The 22,000-nt window shown below is 34.1% G+C and overlaps 1 protein-coding gene across 3 annotated transcripts in view; it reads left to right on the forward strand.

The window, feature by feature from the left end:
* Positions 1-22,000, forward strand: part of LOC120423811 (hemicentin-1) — a 161,446-nt gene that overhangs the window by 58,382 nt on the left and 81,064 nt on the right. For all 3 annotated transcript variants that reach the window (XM_052708971.1, XM_052708972.1, XM_052708973.1), the window contains exon 2: positions 1,331-1,527. In XM_052708971.1, the coding sequence (XP_052564931.1) occupies positions 1,464-1,527 (64 nt within the window). In that variant the 5' untranslated portion in view covers positions 1,331-1,463. The remainder of the gene's footprint in view (positions 1-1,330; positions 1,528-22,000) is intronic.

Genomic DNA, 22,000 nt, shown 5'->3' on the forward strand with positions numbered 1-22,000 from the left:
TTTTGTCACATTTTCTGACGTCCATGATTGAGGCTTGTGATTTTTCACGGCGAAAAAAATCGAAATTTCACGGCATGGCAAATTCCACGGCATGTCAATCACAAAGACTTGGATTTGGGCTTCTTGGGCAAATCACAAAGATTTGGAACAATTCCAACAGGTCATAAAATATTCAATAAAAACTATTTTCATGTCGTGAGATTAGTTAGTAAAACTACAATGAAATTTTGTCAGTGGATATTTTAGTGTTTGCAGAATAGTATAATATGGACAATTCAGTAGAGCCAAAGCATTTTTTTTATTTTCGTATTTTGGCCCTAGTCGTGGTCGAGAGACAAACTAAAAAATATCAAAAATTTTAGTTTCAAGTTAAATTCCTTGAAACAATGAACCAAAAAGTATCACAATTTGTTTTATTCATCGCAACAATTATGATACTGTAAAAAATTGAAAAATTTCATTGAATTTAAGAACATCATTTTTTACTGAAAGTTTGACGTCTTTCTCCAATCTATGGTTTAAGAAATCTAGATTTCCAAAATGCCAAAAAATATCTTAAGTGCGAAATGGACCTACTTAAATATTTGGGTAATTTCGGTGGATGGAATGTGTGCATAGGAGAACTAATTGAACAAATAATGGTAATTTTTATAAAATAACATCAAATCATTAAAAAAAATACCTGTTATTAAAAAATCAAACTGAAACGTTATGAATCCCTGCAAAACCCGCAGAGTTATACATCGCGCTAGGTCGTGCATACACGGATCCTTGCCCCGGTGCCCTTCTGCTGCTGATGATGGTAATGATAACGAGTCAACGTCGACGACGTCGACAGCATAAAACCAGAATCCGACCGAAAATGCCAGCCATTTACATTTCCCATACACATATTGCCACCAAAAAACCTCAGAGCATCTTGTTCTTCTCCCTTCCCTGCCAAGTCGGTTCCGGTGATGAGTGAGCGAGTGATGAGAATGTAAATATATTTATGAACGTCGTAATGACGGTTTTGATCTTCGACAAATAGATTCCTGTACTTTTCTTCCCCCTTCCTCCCACTTGCCCACACTGCTGTGAGAACTTTTGCCAGAGACCTATTAAGGATCGAGTTCCGGGAAAAGGAAATCGTGCACACACACACTCACCTGTTTCGTGAATTAGGTGGGCCAAGAAAGTTTGGCTGCGCGCACACGTGAGATGAAAGCCATATGTTTGCAGAAACGCGAATCGAACATCAAACGAAATCCAATTTCGCTTATCAATTATTCGTGAATTTGATTTTAATTTCTTCTTTTCTTCTTCTACTTTTCTCTTTCACATTTTCCAGTGAATTAGCGGAGCCATGCGAGAGTGACAGTGACAGCATAATCGAAGCCAAAACCAAAACGTCAAACCAAATGAATTTATAGATGTATTTTTTTGTCTGTTACCAAATATTTGAAAAGTAAGAGTTATTAGATATGAATAGTATTGTTATTATCAGTTTATGGATATTATTGCTATTTAACAAAGTTTTATGTCAAGGTAAGTGCCACTTTCCCCTTTGCGTCTGATTAGTTTGTAAGTTATTAGCGACGGAAAGAAGCTAATAAAAGTCTCTGCGAAGAAATGCATTCATATTCAGCACAAAAGAAAACGAGAGGGAATTTACATTTTTAATGCTTCTTTTTGTCGTACTTGCTGGCAATTGTTGTTGTTGTTCGCGAAAAGTCCCTTTCACCACGATGACGACGAATACACGACGACATGTGACGTTGCGATGATCACAGTAAGCCGTGCTGGGACTCCTTTTCATACAACGTGGTTTTCAGTTGTAGTTGTTGTTGGTACATGCACAGAAAAAAAAGTTGCATGCAAAATCATGTAAATTTAGATGGGATTCATTGGAGTTTTACATAAAGTCAAACGGAAAATTTAAATTTGACCAATTTTTTTTTCTGTGCGTAAAAAAAGCTTCCTCATTACATGCATAGAACATAGCAGGCGTTGCCGTGTGACGTGGTCGCGCGAGATGCTGTGTGTGTGTGGAAAAATTTATGAAAAGCAATGTATGTTTGTGAGTGAGTGAAATTTGGGCTCGAGCTTGATGTCGTGCTGCGGGGTGGGTTCAAGCGGCGAGAGCAAATAAATAAAACATCACATCAGATGGAAGGAGGGCCGAGTTGGGGGCGGTGAATTTTGAAACAATGTTTGTTTTTTCAACCCATTGAAATCATAGACCGCGAGTTGCTGCTGCCTGTGGAGGAGGGAAATATATTATCATACTTTTGAATGTTTTAATGAAAACAGCCATGATTAGGGAGAGGATTAGAGCTTGTAATTTTTTAATACTCAGAAGAGCTTTTGATAAATGTTGGAATTAAGTGCGTGTTTATGGCATAATTTTGTACAAATTCTGAGCAAAAAAAAAGATGTTTTTAAAGGACCCATGGAATTGCCAAGAAATTCGTAAAGGAGGACATCTTGCATAAAACAGAAGAATTGGAAACTGATGAATTCTATTGGTATATGACCAAGTTTTAGAGAATTCAGAATTAGTTTGCACCAGTCAAATAAACCACATTACATATATAGAGTAAACCTAACCCGGCTCAAGGCGGACCTTTATCAGAAAATCATTTTTTATCCAATTCCTGATCATCACAATGCACCTGAAAAAAACCTTATTCAAAAAAAATAAGAAATTAATATTTTTTAATATTTATTGACTTAAAAACAAATGCTTGAAGTGTCACATTTGGTAAGAAATAATGAAACATAAGACGATTCAAAATGTGTTCTCAAATTTTTATATTGATTTATAACAGATTTGTCAGTTTAAATTTATTGGCCTCTAGCCATTGCACAGTGGTCCAGATCGCAAAATTTGAGAAATTGGATTCTTCGAAAATGATGACGTTTTTGAGCTTTGGTGTCTTCAGAAGAGTTGTTGTAAATGAAAAGGGACCATATTCTACTTGGTTAAAAATTAGGCCGGTTCATGATAGAACTGTTTTTTATTGGTATTTTAACAATACAGGAACCGTCAGTGGGGGTGACTATGGGTCAAAAAACGAAACACCTCTCGAAATTTCTTAATAACAAAAACAATTTAAATAACATCGAAAATCTTTTAACGTAGATTTGTTCTTAGATAGTTTACTAACATTTTCCCAAAATATGGTCGATTTTGATGAACACTACCTTAAATGCCAATTGTTTGAAAATTGACCCAATCTCACCCCTTAGAGGGGGTGACATTGGGTCAAATGAAACTAAAATGATGCTGAAATACAAAGATATGGTAAAAACAAGTCATCCAACAGCGTTTCTTGTTCGAGGGAATCGTATTGACACGCTACAATGTTTGAAGTGGAGATTTTCAAATATTTGGGTAGTTTTCGAGCAATTCTAACAATAATATTAGAAAAATGATTTTTCGAGAGGTCATTTTTGGCCAAAAACGTACCCCAACTTTAGACATCTGCCAAAATAACAGGATATGTTCTAGGAACGATTTTTTTTCAGCGAAGTCATCTTAAGATGTCCCCTACACAACCCTTTTAACAGAATTCAGTTTCATTGAAAAGAATCTGAGAAATGGTAAAATCCGTAAAAAATCACTTTGACCCAATCTCACCCCCCAGACCCAATGTCACCCCCACTGACGGAATATTTTTTTGAAATTGTTTTCTTCAGGAAAGTTGTGGGCATGCCATTTTATCATGGCGTCTACGGCTTCTACGATTAGTATTTTCAATTGCATCATGACAAACCCTCAAAAACCAGTTTTTTTGCCTTGGAAACTAGGAGTTTAGTTATATAGAAAGGTGATCGTTTTTTAAGAGGTCAATTTTAACTTAAGGCCCAAAAGCTAGAGTCATTTTAAGGCAAAAAAGAGGCAATTTCAATATTTAAATATTTCAAAAATGCGCAAGCCATATTTTATGCGCCTGGTAGAATTAAAAATAGGAGAACAAAATAGGAGCACTTCTAACCCTGAAACAATAAAACATTTTTGGTCCTATTTGGGATTTTATTGGTTTCTAAGGTTACCTGGCGCTTTACATTTAACTATTTTTGAAAAAATATGTTTATGCCTTCCGATTTTTTTTCATTATTTTCCTTCTGTTGCACTTAAATTTTCATGGAAAAGTTTAACTTTTATGAAAAAATATATTTTTGCCCCCTTATTTTTCAGTCCCACTTTGAAGGGGGTGACTACAAATTTAAATAAAATTTGTGTTGCCGAATACAAAACTTTTTGAGGTGCTGTACATTTGAACTCCACAAAAATTGAAAATATTTTTGATCGACCCCGATGCTAAACATGATTTTGAATGTAGGAAAATGCATTTCAAAATATTTTCAGTCGGTTAAACTTCTTTTTCCTTTCAAATTTTGAAGTTTTTCGAAACAATATTTTTTGTCTCCTGATTTGGGAGGGTGTTTACTCTATAAATGAGAGGAAGGCACCAAACCCCTAAAGGTGGATTAAGTAACGTTTTTCTAATAAAGATACCTAATGATACCATGATGTTTTTGAAAACTCTTAATCAGCTATTGAAAATGGTTTAGGAAAAGCAATTTATTGTACAACATGATCCCATTGTTATTATTTGCATAGTCTATGTCTAAATAGATTTTTTTCTGTACCATATTGTTCTTTTGTGCTTTTGGGCTCATTCAAAAATGCTTAGAATTTTTGAAATTGTGTCATATAATTTTTCACTGTCTGCTCTAATTTAAAGAAATCTCTAAATGAAGTATTTTGCACCTTGTAAATGTAAAATTATCTGAAAACCTTTTTTTTTAAATCATCTGCATTTCTAAGATAAGGAAAAAAGCTTTTGAAAATATTTCGGGATCGAAAAGTCGCAGAGCTATTGCGTTCTCTGTGAATAATTTGCAATGCTTCGTTAATAGATGGAACTGATCTTGCGTGCTATTGAAAACTATTCTAATAGATGTTAAATGATCTTAAAAAAATAAAAATAAAATCAAGCAAATCCATCCATTCATATATATTTTTGAAACTTTGTCTTATTTTATCTTGTTTTTCGATCTTTTTTTCAGTTCAAATACTTTTTCAATATTTCGAAAAAAATAATTAAAGAAATCTTGCTGTGCGCATTCTTATCTTCAATCAACATTTTATGATCCATAACTCAAGCAAACAATTGAAGTTCCCCCTAAATTCCATCTAGTTTACCGTCTTCTCACTAACCACCTGATTTCACTCAACACAATGGAGCCAATTGACATATGCTCCAAATATTTGATCTCCTTTCATCCACGTGCTCAATGGGGAGGGTCGCACACTTTTCCAGCTATTTTTTCCAAACCCAAACATCTTTAAAAACAGCAAAAGAAAAAAGTTGATACACACACGTGCACTCGGTTAATATGTGGTCGGAAAAATTCACTGGGAAAACTCCTCACCAGCCGTCGTCGTCGCCTACTTGGGGTGTGGGAGTTTCTCTCTCGACCAAAAAAGATGAAGAAGAAGAAAGAAGCTTTAAGTAGGCATTTAGTCGGCTTTTCAGGTGAAGAGATATGTTGCTAATAAACAATAGGTCGCAATGAACCCCTGGCCGGGGAGGCCTGCTTGGATCGGCAAGTGAGAGTGTCTGCCTGATGAGGGTGCCAACTGAACCATAAAGCATTACACACTTCCTGTCGTCTTATTTTTCTTTGCGACTTTTTCGAAACCTTTGCCGATGATGATAACGTCACTTGTGAGAATGGGGAGGGAGGGTGAAGAAGACGATGCTAATGAAATTGTGCGCGTGGGAAAAACCGACGGCGAAGGTGAGCTCTCCGTTTATTAGTGCACTTTTGTTTATAAACACACATACACACGTACAAACACATATTTTCATACCTGTTGCGGTGTTGGTGGTGGCAGCAGATGGCAAATAAGCACCACGAGCTACCGTATTTTGACCCAAGTGTTTCGGGTTTTTTTGCTGTTCGTTTCAACTTTAAAAGAAGACGAATAAATGTCTGTGGGGAAATTGGTTTGATGTTGAGCATATTGCCACAGAGAAACCGAAAAGAAATCCCATCATTGTGTGTGTTGTTTGGCGTCTTTTCCTATTGTTTACCACCGCGCGCCTGCCACACTGATCTGGTCTACTTGATGTGAGAGTGTGTTTGTGGTTCTCGTGTTTCTCGTGCCGCTTTGTGAAAATGTGAAGCTTCTTGGAACTTGGGGCTTGGCTTCTAATGGGGAAGTTCAATCGAATAGGTTACTGGTTGCGCGGCAAGAGCAACAAGAAGCATCTCTCGTTTTCCTTCGTTTGCTTCAAAGAAGGAATTAGGAATGAAACATAAATGTGGAATGAAATCACTTAAAAGTGCATTATATTTTCGATATATCAAGTCATCACGATACATATATCAAGTCATCATATGTCTACAAAATATGTGAATTGAAATATAATTTTGTGTAATTTAGCTTGAAAAATGTTTAAACAATACCCTTGAGAGATGTCTGGCAGTTTAGATACAAATATTTCATGTTGAGTCAATTTAAATGTATTTTGTAATTGAAATATTTGGTTGAATTGTTTAGCATAGCTTTTCTCTCACTTCAAAAAATGAAAAAAATAATTCCGAGATAAAAGTCTTATCAACTAAAAACAATTAAAAATGCATTTCGCTGTGTTTATAATCATATTTAGCGTGTTTTGGGTTGCTTAGAAATATTCGCAAGTTTTCTGAAAGTTCGATGTACAGTACTCGTTGATACTTAGATATTTTTAAAACCAATAATTGCAAAACAACTGGAGTGTTATTAAAATTGGGTAACATTTTTTCATTTGATTTTTTTATGAACTTTTATTCAGTTAATTCAGTAAAAAAATAAATTGGAAATAAACGGAAATTTACTCAAAACATTTCAAAATATATATATATCGGCTTTTACTTCAATTTTTGTTGTATTAGGCTTATTTTAAACATTTTGAAATTGTGTGTTATGGTTTTACTTCGACTTTTATTTTTAATACTTTGAAATTTAAAATGAAATGTCTGCATCTTTGATTTTGTTTTTTTTTTCTGCCACAGTCGAAATAACTCTCTTGACACTTTTAATCCCATCCATAGATTTTTATTTATTTGTGTGCATTCCTCTGCGTTTATAGTCATTTTGAACATGTTTGAATTGATACTAAACATATTTTTAGTTTTTGTGAATTTTCGATGTTACAGCAAAAAAAATTTCCCACTAAAAAAAATCTTCAAAAATAAGTTTTTTTTTAAATTTATAATTACAAACCGACTGATCTGTTGTATAATGCATTTTCTATGCCTTTTCGCATTGAAAGGTTGGAATTGTGGCTTTTTATTTTAATTGAGGCTGAAGTGCTCTCAAAAACAGAATAAAATATTAATATATTTTTTAGATTTGTTGAAATCTTAAATCAATTCCATTAAAATACATTTGATGACAGGTTTTTATCATTTCATTGGCTATTTCTATCGATAAGTCAATATGTTTTGATTTTTTTTTTTCTGACATTATGGAAGCTTTAAATGTCAAACGTAATTTTCAAATTAAATTCTGCACTTTCTATGTAATTTAAAAGATCAGGATTTTTTCTACCCAGAATTTGGTTAAATAGTCAGAAATCCGATTTTTCTTCTCGTTTTAATGTTTGTGAGCTGGAATATTAAAAAGCTTTTAAAATTGAATATTGTAAATTTCTGGATTTTGACTTGATTGCATTAGAAGCTGTATGAGATATTTTCATCAAACTCTATCAGAATAAAAAGTAGGATAGGCCGATGTAACGTTTATGAAATGTTTTTTGTCCCCAATATCTAAATTTATTTATTCATATTATTTAATTTTTTTGTATCTTATCTATTTTTTTTTATTTAGAATAAAACAAATAATTATTGTTTGGATAAATAAAAATCAAAACTTCAAATTTCTAATTCAGCTCATTGCCAGTCAATCATGCGCATGCTCAAATCTTCAAATTTCTTATTCTTCGGATCTTAAATTTTTTTTTAACTTTAAATCTTCCAATCTTCAAATCTTCAAATCTTCAAATCTTCAAATCTTCAAATCTTCAAATCTTCAAATCTTCAAATCTTCAAATCTTTAATTCATCAAATATCTTGAAATATTTTTAAGTAGAAACCATGACTTTCACAAATTTCATTGAAATTTTCCTTTTCATTAGTACAATACAACAATCATTAATTCTGAAAAAAAGTCTATTTGCAATTTTTAAATATTTGTTCAGGTATGACTTTATCTCAGCATTTTAAAGAAATCTCGTTGCAGCTCGAGTAATATTTTTATTAGAGCTTGTTTTCAAGTGATGCTTTCAAATTGCATATTATTCACTATGTTGAATATTGCCAATAAGGAAAAAAACAAACTTAAGTAAGTTCAACCTCCTGCAAAACTTAATACGTACGAAAACTAGCACAAACTCATTTTTTTTCTTGCACCGAGCTGCCATTAGCTTATAACTTTTGCACCAAACCGCTCATTATAGATATCGGGGGTTGTGGGTGCGCTATACTTTAAACAAGTTTTGCAAACAAACACACCCCATTTCTTCCGCATACGTGTGTGTATCTGTTCGGGTGTGTTACTAAGCTCGCTCGCGGCAAAGAACAATTGCACCATCCCAGGCATAAGACGACCTCGCCGCCGCCGCCTCCTGCGATGCTTATTGGGAATGAATCCTATTGTGTGTTGTTATGTCTCATTATGGAAACGGTACACAATCGATTTCCCGGAAGAAGAAAAAGACTTTCCAAAAGGGTTTCTCTTCTTTTTCTTTTTGCTCCCGCGTCTTCTTAAGGTGAGGCCAATGAGGGGGGTGGCTTAAAGATGCTCCTCTTGTTGCTTTTTCTCTATTTGCCCTCTTTAAAAAGATGACGACTCTCTGGGTCGCGCACGTGTGTTTGTGTGTGAATTTTAAACATGTGAAAAGTGTTATGTGCGAATGTGTGTTTGACGTTGGAGTGCAAACAAACCGTTTTTCTCCGAGCAAGAGTGAAAACTGAAAAAAATAGAAAAGATTGGAAGGGCCAGGCTTCACTGAACACCAAGATCTGGTGCGCCGTGGTGCGGTTTTCGTGTCACTCTAGAAACCAAACCGAGCTGTTTGTTGTCACACCATAGCAACTGTACCGAAAGCACCTTGGTACAACACCGGTGCACCCAAACTGTATACCAAGGATGCAACTCAACATATGGTTGATCCAAGTAAACCGGAGGCGACATTGTTTTGATTGAGGTTTGCCAGCCATTATTCACAACTTCGGGATGGCGTGGCGGTTGTTGTCTCCGTCTTTTTACCACGAGGTTCCTGGTTCAATCCTGGGTACAAATATTTTTGAGGATTTTTTTTTCAATATTTGCTGTCAAAATTACTGATTATATACATTTTTTAAGTAACTTCTTCGAACCTGCGACGCTTTAGTCAAAGAGTTAGAAAATTGAATGGATTTTTGTAGTGGAATAGAGAAAACATTCCATATTATGCAGGCAGGTTTAAGTGAAAATGCCTATTTCAGGGTTATATGCACGAGAAGTTAAAGTTTATATTTCATGACACTACGAAATTCTATTCCTAACGAACTATTCTAAACAAATAAAAAACATTCAAAAAATAAAATAATAACTGTCGAGATTCGAACCAAGAACCTTTAAAATACTAATGCACTGCCTTTGACAACCACACCATTAAGAACTGTTGAGTTCAGTTGGCTTGCAAGGCATGAAGAGTTGCAAACTTCTCCCGTGTGGTAGGCGCAGAAACCATGTCAGTTTTGTGTACCCGATCCACACCGCCGTCACACCAAACTTCGGTTTGGTGCACCGATCAAGCTACCGAGTTGTGTCGGGTTTTGGGTCGTGACGAGAAATGGTGCGCATAGAAAAACCGGTATCATAGCAAACCGTTGTCGCACCCGTCAAAAGGTAAGTCTGGGAAGGTCCGTTGAGACGTCTTGCTTCTGACAGGGGAAACACATCGGCCAGGGCATGAGGGCGATAGTATTTACTCAGTCTGAGGGCGTACAATACTGGGAATGGATTTGGAAAGTTTTAAATTATTGAAGTTTTTTCCCACCGCTGCTGCTACACCTTTTTCCTCTTCTTCGGTTTTCCTCGCAAAACAAACACGCACGATTGGTTTTCACCTGAGGAAGAAAGAGGGCTAGAATAAGTTTCAAACAGAAGTTAGAGGAGGCACGGTAGAGTGGGTTATATTTAGCACTTACCCTTTCCTCTGGACCTACCTGCTGCTGTTGTGGCCACGTGGGTGAACGGTGTGTTTGAAAATGGTTTATTGTGACAGTGCTTAACCTTTTTCGGATCAAGTGTTCACGACCTACACTAAAGTTGGGCTAATCGGAAAATTGGTGGGAAATCTACTCGGTGAACACGACCGCTTTCTATTTTTGAATAGGGTTATAAATTGCCTAAATGTTATGTTAGAGTATCTCGTGAATGCTGATCGTAAGATGTATCAAGCATATTTTCAATTCAGTAGAAAAATAAAAAAAAGTAGAAGCTCGAAAATTAATAAAATGATCGGAGAAGGTTACAATATTTTCTAGATTGATTTTATATTTTTAATTTTGAAAGTGTGATTTGCCTTGAAGTTATTTGAAGATTGATATATTTCTTTTTTTAAACATTAAATCAGACTCTCTTGCTTTTGCTTTAAGGGTACTCATCAATTAGGGTAACCCATTCTAAGACACTTTAATAATAAGTACTGAAAAGTAACATTTAGGTTCATATAATAGTTTTAAATAAATAAATCTTCCATTTGACCTTTTTTAAATAAAAAAATTCCAAAACACGGCGTGAACAACTGCGACACTAAAACGAATTTGGTTTTCATAGTGTAATGCGAGTAAAATTTGTACTTAGCATTCACGCAGTTTATTTAAATTTCAATAATGTTTGTTCCAGGAAATTGAATAACGTCAGAAAGGTTACTACATATAAATGGTATTTGAATATTAAAATTTAATTACAGTTAATATTTTACTTTTATGCATAAATCGATTAGCAAATTTGTTCACTTGAAATATTCATGAAATTTATGGAAAACTTAACGTTTTATTGCATAGTCCAAACAAAAACATATATTTTATGCTTTTGATAGATAAATTAATGGTTCAAAATATCACATTCTTTCAACTGATATTTTTTTTTTTAAAAAAATGTTTTTTTTAAAGATGCAAGTTTCCTTAACTTCAAATTTTTAAAAAAATCTGAAAATGGCAAAATTGGTCGTGGAATTTGAATGCAAAAATTTATCGCAAATTTTGTACTGTTTTTTCAAAGGTAAAATCTTGTTTGACAATCCCGACACTACGGGAATTTGATATCTAGATTTATCATACATTTCAATATTGTTTTTTTTTGTAAATACTCAAAATTGTTACAAAACTACGTATATTTTTAAAGTACTGAACATATTAGTTTTTTTAAATATTATTATCAATTATTCGGAAATTTAAATTTAAAAAAAAAAAATTTGCCCAAATTACTTGTTTTGTTATTAGTAACAAATTTAAAAATCTAATTACTTTTTTTAAAGAAAAAGCTTTTTTTTTAGATATGAGTATTTAAAATAATTACTTTTGAAATGAGTGAAAAATGTCCGAACAAATGATTCCCACACGGCATTTTTTTTTCTTTCAAGAAAATACATAAATTTGAGAAGATTTCTGGAAATTTACAAAATGTTTTTTCACATTTTCGATCATTTGATACTCGTGTTGTAATAACTTAAAATTGATTTTTTTTTAATTTTGAGAATATTTTAAGTATTTAAGGAAAGTATTATTTTTTCAAATGTTATAAAATGACCGATCATTTGATACCCGTGTTATAATCACTAAAATTTTGAGTATTTTTTGAATGTTCGTAGTTTTGTTATTAAATTTTGATATTTTTTTTTCTTTTAAGAAAATACATAAATTTGTGAAGATTTCTGAAAATTTACAAAATGTCTTTTCAAATGTATGAACATTTCCGATCATTTGATACTCGTGTTGTTATAACTTAAAATTGAATTATTTGTTTTAATTTTGTGAATATTTTAAGTATTTAAGAAAAAGTATTATTATTTCAAAAGTTATAAAATAACTGATCATTTGATAACCGTGTTATAATTACTAAAATTTGGAGTATATTTTGAATGTTCGTAGTTTTGTTAAATTCTTCAGTATTTTCAAAAATAAAGTATTATTACTTTTTAGAGGAATCAAAATGTTCAATCATTTGCTACCGATATTGCAGAAATCTAAAATGTTTAGTATATTTCTACAAAATTCATAGATTCATGCAATTTTGAGTATTTTCCAAAAATGTATTATGACTTTCTTGATATCACTATCAATATGTATGAACTAATTTGAATAAAATATTTGCATCGGTCCTAATGTCTTAAACCACAGTTTGAATTTTTGAAAAAAATAAAGTTAAACACAACATTTCATTTGATTTTTAAATATTTTACTTTAAAATTGGCCTAAAACCCGTCACAAAATCAAGTTGATCATTTAAAAAAATCTCTGATTTTTACCAAGTTCAGCTGTCCCTCACAGATGCTTTCCTTTAAAAGGATATTTAGTATGTAAAAATTCAACCCTTTTTTTGAATCCTATTCTCAGATTATAACCCTTTTATCGCCGAAATTCGAACCCACCTTGACCGGGCAAACTTTTTTTTTCGCAACCTTCCGCAAACCCACCTTCCACCACCGTCATCATCGTTTGTCGGTTCGAATGTTCGGAAAAAGGTTAACAAGATACTTCTTCACTTTGGTTTTCGGCTCAAAGTGGGTTGAAAATTCAGCATAGCGGAGAGTGGTGGATGAAAGGTGCGGTGAGGGTGCGCCAATGCTTTGTAACTTTGTGCCTCAAATTGTTTCCAATTGTTGAGCTTGTTGTTTGCTTCACACTTTGCTCCCTTTTCCGAAAACCTCCCGGTTTGTGGAGTAGCACCCTGATAATACATAATACAGCGGGGGGAGTTGGCTCATGCGAAATGGGTTCTGACGCGGGGACGATTTAATTAATTTCAATGAGGTCGGTTTTCGAAAGAAGTTGGAAGAAACCGTTTTGCTGCCGCCACCGAGCAATGGAAATAAGCAGCTAAAATTAAGTGGGTTTATTGATCCGAAGGTTTCTGTCTCTCTCGATGGCTGGCTCACGCAATTTAGATCGTTGATGAGAAAATGGTGAGGGCTTTGACATCATCGTTCGCAGGTATTTTAAATCTGTTTACCTTAGCATTCCTTAGGAAGGAGGAGGGAAGGAGGGGACGAGCTTTTTGAAAGAGCTTTTGTATTTAGCGCCAATTGCGATCGATTGAATATTTTATGGGGTTTTACACACGCACCGACGCTGCTGCTGGCAAAAACGAGAAACTCAACGAGAAAGTCATTAATTTGTCTCATGTTTTGATTGCAAATTTAACGACGGATTAAATATTCAGAGGGATTAAAAGGCTTTCAACTGGAACCGGAATTGGTTTTGTGGTGGCATGGAGCGCGCGTGCTGAGAAATTTTCAGCCAACTTGGATGGTTCTGAATTCTGTTTCTGATCGATTGGCCCTGGGAGCGATGCTGGCAGGCATTCGAAGCTTTATCATCTGGCATCAATATCTTATCGGAGTACTAATCTGCTTGTCAGAAGCATCGAAACGATTTATTTCATGCGAGCTTTTGCTTGCGGGGAGTCTGCAGTAATTTACCACTGCAAATGACATCGCCTAGTCGTAATAAATTTGAGAGATTTCATTGCTGCCTGAAACTAGTCGTTTGTTTGCAGGTTCTTGATTGTTGAAAATTTAAAGCAAATAGTTCCAAATTCGTTTCAAAAATAAGTTCTTCATATATATCAATCATGATATCTGCTAAGCAAAAATGTTAAGATCAAAAACTAAACATGGTAAAATTACATCTAAAAAGGGGTATATCTTTTATGTCAGAAAAAAGCTTTAATTTTACCTCTAATAATGTGTAAATTTACATCTGGCAGACGCTAGGAAAAAATATCTGTAATCCTAAAAAAATATCAAACCGGCGATAGTTATATCCAGCTTACTAAGTCCACGCAAGTTGTAAGCTGTGAAAACTGGACGATCAAAGCCAATGTACCTCTATGTAGCGTATATGCAGTAAATACTAGGGTGGGTACGTTTTTCAAAAAGTTCTCCGATCAAGTTTTAGTATGGTTCCCCTTGTAGGGCGTGCTCATAGGGGCTCTCATGCCAAATATCAGTGCATTTGGTTGTAAACTGACTGCGCGCATCAGGATTGAAGTTTACATAGGAATTACTATGGGATATTTGGACTTTTCGTTCAAGTGCTCCTACAGGTCTGGGAAAATAACGCGCCAACTTCTGGTATGGTTAGGCCTATGGGGAATGGTCTGGAGAACACTTTTCCCGAAGAGAGCATATGGATTCGTTGTCCCTATACCTGGCGCATCGACAAACAATCCGATGTCTCCGGAATCAACGGTTTTCCCTGAAAAAGCATCAAATTTTCCTTAGCATGCTATGAAAGCTTGATGAACACCGCGACGCCATATGTCAGACAGAAACCATGACATAAAAGATGTACCCCTTTTTAGATGTAATTTTACCATGTTTTTTTTTTTACTGTGATCATAAAATCTCAATAGAACTTGACTATAAACACAGAAAATCGATGAAGGCAATTGAAATAAATGTTTGCAATCGTTTAGAACGAAATAATTGAGCAATTTTTTTTGTCATGAATTTCATATCATGTTTGGTTAGTTCTCGCGAAATCTATGCAATGTATATTTTAAATGTAGGGGAAATATACCCATTTTAATCACTCTAAGCCGTTCGACCAATTCTCATCACTTTTGCCGTTTTCCGCTATTAAATCAACATTTTCAGATGTGTAAACAATGAAGAGTTGCTTGCTCACTTTTATTTGAGCTATTTATTACTTTGGAACAGTCAAAAACACTTTACGAAAGCTGTAATTCATGATCAAAGTGCTGATAGGCCGATAATAGAAGTAGGCTGAGAAAGGGTATAGTTACCCTACCACTTAAAAAAGCAGTTAAAAAATGAAATATTTTTGAGTTCTTTGAGCAAACTAGTGATGGTCTAGAATTTTGCAATTTGCAATGGATCCCTAAATTAAAAGCCATTTTGCATAATTAGTTTTTCTATACATGGCTCAATAAAACTTGGTCATAAAAAATAGGCATGTCAATATTAGATCTGTATTAAGAAGAGGGATTTTCTGATCGATTTAGTGTCTTTGGCAAAGTTGTAAGCATCTTTTATGCTAAAATTAAAGATGGTGCAAAATTTGGTATCGTGGGAACACATTTTTGAAAAAATTGTAATTTTTGAAAATAATGACAAACCAATTAAAAAAAAATAGAAGCATACACTCATTTTTTGATTAAGTGCACCCTGTTCAATTTGTTTGAACATTTAAAGTTGAAATTTTTCGAAAATGTTTTATTTTGCAATTTAAAAATACTTCATGAAGATAATGCACTCCTACAAGTGAAATTCGAAAAGCTGTGAAAATTTCCTACAATTAGGTTTTTTTTACTTTGTTGATCGGACTGCAGGTTGCTGAGATACAGCCTCTTAAATTTTTCAACGCGCTATTGATTTAGAATCAAAAACCTTTTGAAAGGGCTTAAAACACTACTTTTGGACAGTTACAAGTGTGGGGTAAATTTTAAAATTTCACTAGAGTTCCGTTTTTGACAATGAAAATCGAACCAATTATTTCCGAGATTTATCGAAAGTTAGGTAGTTAAATGACACTCAGAAAAACTAATTTTTCACAAAATTTAAGCTTCTTGAGGCTGTATTGCAGCAACCAACAGTCCGATCGACAAATTCAAAAATAATAATTTAAAGTTTTTTTTTTTAAACTACTTTGTTGATGAAGGGAATGTATGGAATGTTTGATTTTTATAGTTTTTTGTATTTGTTTCGATTAATTTTTTTAATGCTTTTTTTACATTATTTCAATCGATTTTAACTTATGTTATCATTTAAGTCTAATGGAATAAACAAAATAGAAATAACAGGCCATAGTCTCAACAGTTGAATTGAAAAGAGTGTTTTCAATGCATTTTTGAGTAGTTCAGTTGTTTTGCTATCATTAGTTTTCAAAAATGTTAGATTTGGGGATCAAATGCTTTTAAAAATGTTTGTACCAGCCATATAAAAAAAAACTATTGAATTTTTGGATTAAATTATAGCTGGTTGTTAAAAGTTTGAATGAATTCAAAGAAAAGCGGGACTATTATCTTTTTTGCTCGTTCAAATTTCTTTATTTTTGATGCTCTCCCTTTACAAATTAAGCTCAAAGAACAAAAAAGGATATCTATATCTCTAAGTCGATATGTATAAGACTGTGCAGGAAAGCGAAAACATAAGAAAAATACACTTCGCTCACGTCCCTACTACAATTTTGCTCAAAACTTTGAAGTAATTAGAACTCATCAACGTGCGCTTAGCTCTTCTCTCAAAGACAGGTGAAAAATCAAAAAAAGCAAAAAAAAGGAAAAAATACCTAGATACATTCAACTTCCAGCCACAGCGCGCGGTTCGCGGTTGTGTAGCCTTTGCGTCGTTAGCCCACATCTCATGCCAAGTAGACGACGACGACGTCCCATCCTTGTCTACGCCGCAGGCCAAACCACCTTGTTGGAACCAGCTTCTTCTGATCTGGTTTCCACGTGAACTACCACCACAACCACCACCACGTGAGCACACAAACACGTGTGTGTTTTTACGCGCGGTGTGCCCGTCAACGTGAATTAGTTCTGAAACAGTAGCCTCAACTCGCAACTCTCAAAGTAGCAACCATCCGTCCCTGTCTGGGGCAGGACAGGCGAGGAACCTGCCAGCAACATTAAGAGCTCGGCACTTTCCAGGACACGTCGCCTCGGCTGTCGGGCGCATAAAAGCGGGATATAATGAAAAGTCAACGGCATTATTGCGCGGAAATGATAACACCGAACGAAAAACGACCGGGGCTAGAATCTGGCAGGGAGAGAGACAGAGAGATTCAGCACAAATTGGGAACGAAATCGCATAAAAAGGTATGCACACACGGACGGATAAACAAACACACACATATAGGGGAAAAGGTACAAGTACTAAAGCAAGCCACGGTGGGTTTGGTGGTGATTTATGTTTATTGGAATTTGTTCAATTTTGTTTCGAATCCAATCTGGATTGTGTTATGAAAAAATATGTGTTTGGCATCAGTTTAAATGGCTGTTAAGATTATTTAATTTTGCTCACAACTAACAGCAAAATAACATTTTATCAAATTATTGACATGTTGGTTGAAACGTTCAAAGTCTTACAATGGAGTGTATCGAACAGATTCTGATAAACCGAAATTTGTTTTACAAATGTTTAAATATTTTGAGAGCTACTGGTCTTTACGGAATGCTTGTTGATTCTAATCCTGAAGGAAGAATTCTGATCAAATTATGAAAGAAGCAGACAGCAACTTTTTATAACGATTTTGGCGAGTCAATTTATTCAATTACTCCTAACTTTGGTTTATTTAGTCAAATCTTTGAAAAAATATTATTTGACAGATTCTTCTTTTATGACTTTTAAAATTGTAAAATTTTTGTACTTAGAATAACTTTTGAAGATATTAATAAAGCTTGATAATTTCTAATACAAACACCTTTTCAAGCCGGACTGAAAGACACTATTACGGCTAAATTCAGTTGAAGGTCATTTTCCTAGTGATTTAATACCCTGTGCGGAGTGCTTAATCTTCTATAAATCAGAAATTAACCCTCTTTTACTAGATGATGAAGTGTCTAAAAAGTCTAAAAATAGTTTTATGTAACTATTTGTTTCAATTAAGTTTTCTTTATTGTTTTTTTTTCATTTTTGTATTTTTTTGATAAAAATCTGCAGACAAACAAGAATACATCACCTCTTTTATATAAATATCTTTTGACATGGTTGCCAAACACGGAAAGGGGATCCATCGCCAAAACGTGATAAAATCCACTAAAACTAGCGAAAAAAGTCGCTAATTTCTCAGCCTGCAGAAAAATTACCTGGAATCGCTAAATTTTTTCGCTGGTTTGGAAGTCAGTCAAATTTGATCGAACCAGTGAAAACATTTACTTGTTTAGTGAAAATTTTTGCTGCTCGGGAGATAAGTTTCGCTAGAATCAGCGATTAGTTTTGCTGGTTCATGAGAAGCTTCCAGATTCCATAATCAACCAGGAGATTCTTCTGCTCGTTTCGGGAGACAATGCGCTGGTCCAGTGGGTTTTTTTGCTAGTTCAGCGCATTTTGGCACTGGATCAGCGTTTTGTTTTGCTGACGTCTGGATTTTTTCCGGCGGCAGTAGCTCGTGTCAAAATAAACCAGAAAATTGTTCTGCTGGTTTTGGGAGAAACTGTTATCATTGCCAGCGTTTTTTTTTTTTGCAGATTTCGTAACACATGTCATGTTTGCAAATAAATTCCCCCTTCATGGTATTTGTTTACTTACGCGTTGGATTTGTTGATTTGATAAACCGGCACTGTGAGAACATGAAATTTCAAGTGATTGGTCGATTTCACTGCACTCTACCACCTCACTACACAAATTTTGCTTTTTATTTTCACTTAGTTTCAAAAGCTTGTTGAGTTCCATCAATCAACTCGGAGATGAAAATGACAACTGTCATTTCTGCAGCTACCTCTTACAGTAGAATTTCTGCCACAGTAGTGGAGATCTACGCTGTAAACAGCGAAAAGTTTCGCTAGAATTTCTGCTGTCAAATATGTTTGCCAGTAATTAGCGAAAACAAACCAGCAGAACTATGTTGCTGGATTTGATTTTGCTCAGCCGCTGGTCTCAGCGAAAAATTTCGCTAGTCTAGTGAAATTTTTCGCAAATATCAGCAAAATCAAACCAGGAAAATCCTTCTGCTGATTTGGCAATGGATCCCCTTTCCGTGAATATTTGTCACTCAATATAAAGCTTTATTTTTCAAATAGTTGAATTCTTTTAGATAGGCATAAAAAATATAGCATTCAAATATTTTTTATGTAAATATAATTGTAATCCTTTTTGAGCTTTTAGTAAATTTAATTAAAATTTTGGTTTGTTTGGTAAAATTTTAGTCAAATCATTGCAGGCCGCTAGAAAAAAAAATGCTTTTATTGAAAATCAATAAAATTACATGTGCAGAGACTCATAGAACTATTTAAAATTAATTTTCATGTTAAGTTATTTTGTATTTGATTTTTCTTCACAATAACTCAGCCAACTTGATAAGGCTGGTACAAATTTTATTTAAAGTTTTTGTCTCCCCTCCCAACCCCTTCAAATTTGGCCCGAAAAATAAGGGGGCAAAAAAATATTTGTTCAGAAAACTTAAAAATTTAAATCAGCTGAAATCAATTTAAAATGCATTCCTCTGTGTTTAGAATCATTTTTAGCATGTTTGGGTTAGTTTAAAAATCTCTTGATTTTTTCAAAATTTTCGATGTTTATCATCGCAAAATATTTTTTTTTTCGCTAAAATTTTTGTTTTCGTAAAATCTTACATTTTTGAAAACTAATGATTGCAAAACAACTTAACTAGTGTAAAATGCATTTTGAAACACTTTTTCCATGCAAATGTTGAAACTATGGCTTGTAATTTCAATGTTTTATATTTTTTTGCCCCTCCCTCGACCCCGGCCAGAGCCGAGGGACAAAAACTTTGAAAAATATTCGCATCGGCCTAATGATGTGAACAAAAAAATGTCTTATGTGCACAAACACAAAACAAACATCTGTAAATAAAGACCTTCTCCTTCTAAATTGTATGCAAAAGTGCATGGTCTTGACTACTCGAGAGTCAAATTCAAATATGAAATCAGGTCAGAGTTTTTAAGTTACTTGAATAAATTTCAAACGGATTGTTGTGTCATCTGTTGTTCTAAAAAAATGCTTTTCCAAAAAAATCATTATCAAGCAATTCCAAGACAAAGCAGCAAGATTGAGGACGATTAATTCATAATATATTAAAAGTGATTTGATATGGTTTTGCCCAAGTCGATTCAGAATATTGATTAAAATATTAATAAAATATCGTCGAAAAATATGATTTTTTTTGATAAATATTGATCATTCTATTATTAAAAAAAAACAGAATTTCTCTACGCAATTTTACTGAAAAAATACTTGGTTTTGGAGTCATACATAAACCACCAATACGATCAAAACGTAAGTTTGTTCTCAAGATTTTCCTACCTAAATTATACCTTATTATTTTCAAAAATACCAGTTTTCATTGAAAACAATAATTGAAAAAACGAATGGAAACTATTTAAAATCCATTTTCCATTTTCTGGGATCATGAATCAGAAAACGACGAAACAAACTCCTAAAAAATATTAACAGGAATTCATAAAGTTGTAGTTTCAAACAGTACAAAATTGTAATAATTTGGGCAATGTATTAAAAAATGAAGATAATCAATTGCAAATTTTGAGCAAAATTAACTTAAGTTGAACATGTCATGGATAAAAACAAATATAGATAGATCCATTTGTTGATAGTTAACAGAAGATTCATAAAAGAATATTACATAATTTCATTCAAATCTCCATCATCGAAATCAAACCATCAAATGAGACCAATTTTACTATTCTCATTTTGCCGTTTGTAAAATTCTTGTTTTTATTTATTTTTATTGAATAAGCACTTTTAAAGATATTTTTGCGTTTTTTTCTGATATTTTAATTTCAAAAATCAAAAGGAAAAAATGCTGGCTCAATCTTAAATATAACTGATGAAAATTCTGCAAAATTTCACAAAAAGAACTCCTCAAATATATTGCGATTTGAAGTAGTGCTTGTTTTTCATGTAATTTTCCTGTTCAGAATGATTCTAAATTAATCTAAATTATTTTTTTGGCATATTGGTATATCTTTGTTTTCAAAACGATTCTGATTTCTTGAAAGAAGGTTAGAAAATTTAAATGCGGTGCTTTAAATTATTTTCAAAACCATTTTCTTTTGTTCTATAATCGAATATATATTACAATTATCTGCTTTCAATTTAAAATTTCCATAAACCCACCTCATCTCCGTACCGTAATCATCAACACCCATAGAGTTTGCCCTCCGGAGATGAACTTGAGGGGTAGCAAAGGAAGTGGGGTGGTTTAAGAGGAAAACATCATTTTGTCTCGATATCCGCTCGTTTCATTCCGAATATCCTGCCTGTATGATGCTGCTTTTGCAGGGCCGTTTTTCGATGGGCCCATTTGGAACTTGGTTTGATGGCGCTTGTTGGTTGTTGATGGGCTCAATAGATCTCCGCTCCTCTGTCTCTAGCCCCCGCACTTCCTCTCCCTCTTCTGCTAGTAACTCGAAATGGCAAACAACAAACAACAAGAGCATCCCCGGAAGCTGCTCCTCCCCCAGTTTCTACCACCGTTCGGGATTCCAGCGATGACGAAAGCAAATAACTCCTGGGCTAATCCCCCCTAAAGTGTGAAGGGCTTTCAATCAACTTTGAAAAGAAATTATATTTGAAATCAAACTTCCGTTCGCTTTTTGCGAAACCGCTCAAATCAAGGAGAATAATCCCAAATTACCGCAAAAAGTTCACAAATCTTCCCCCTCCTGCTCCACCGCCGGTCAAGAAAAAGAACCACAGGAAATTCATTGTGAAAAAGGAAGGGAGGAAGTCGGTCTGGAATGGGACGGAAGGTGTCGCCGGATGAGTGCTGTTCAAATTAGAAATCGACTTTCGCTTTTGTGTGTGAAAATGCGCTTCAATGGTTGAATGGAAAATTTGTGTCCAATAGGATGAAACTAGACCAGGGTTACCAGGTCAAAATTTGAAAAATCTGGCAAAGTATCGAATAAAATCTGGCAAAATCTGGCAGACGGAAATCTAACAATTCGGAGTGGTGAAGGGGAGGGAGGGTATAAATCAATCCAAAAGTTTGTAGAATTCAGATGGTTTTACTGGTTGTA

The sequence above is a fragment of the Culex pipiens genome, chromosome 2, assembly GCF_016801865.2.
Source record: "Culex pipiens pallens isolate TS chromosome 2, TS_CPP_V2, whole genome shotgun sequence".
Classification (NCBI taxonomy): domain Eukaryota; kingdom Metazoa; phylum Arthropoda; class Insecta; order Diptera; family Culicidae; genus Culex; species Culex pipiens.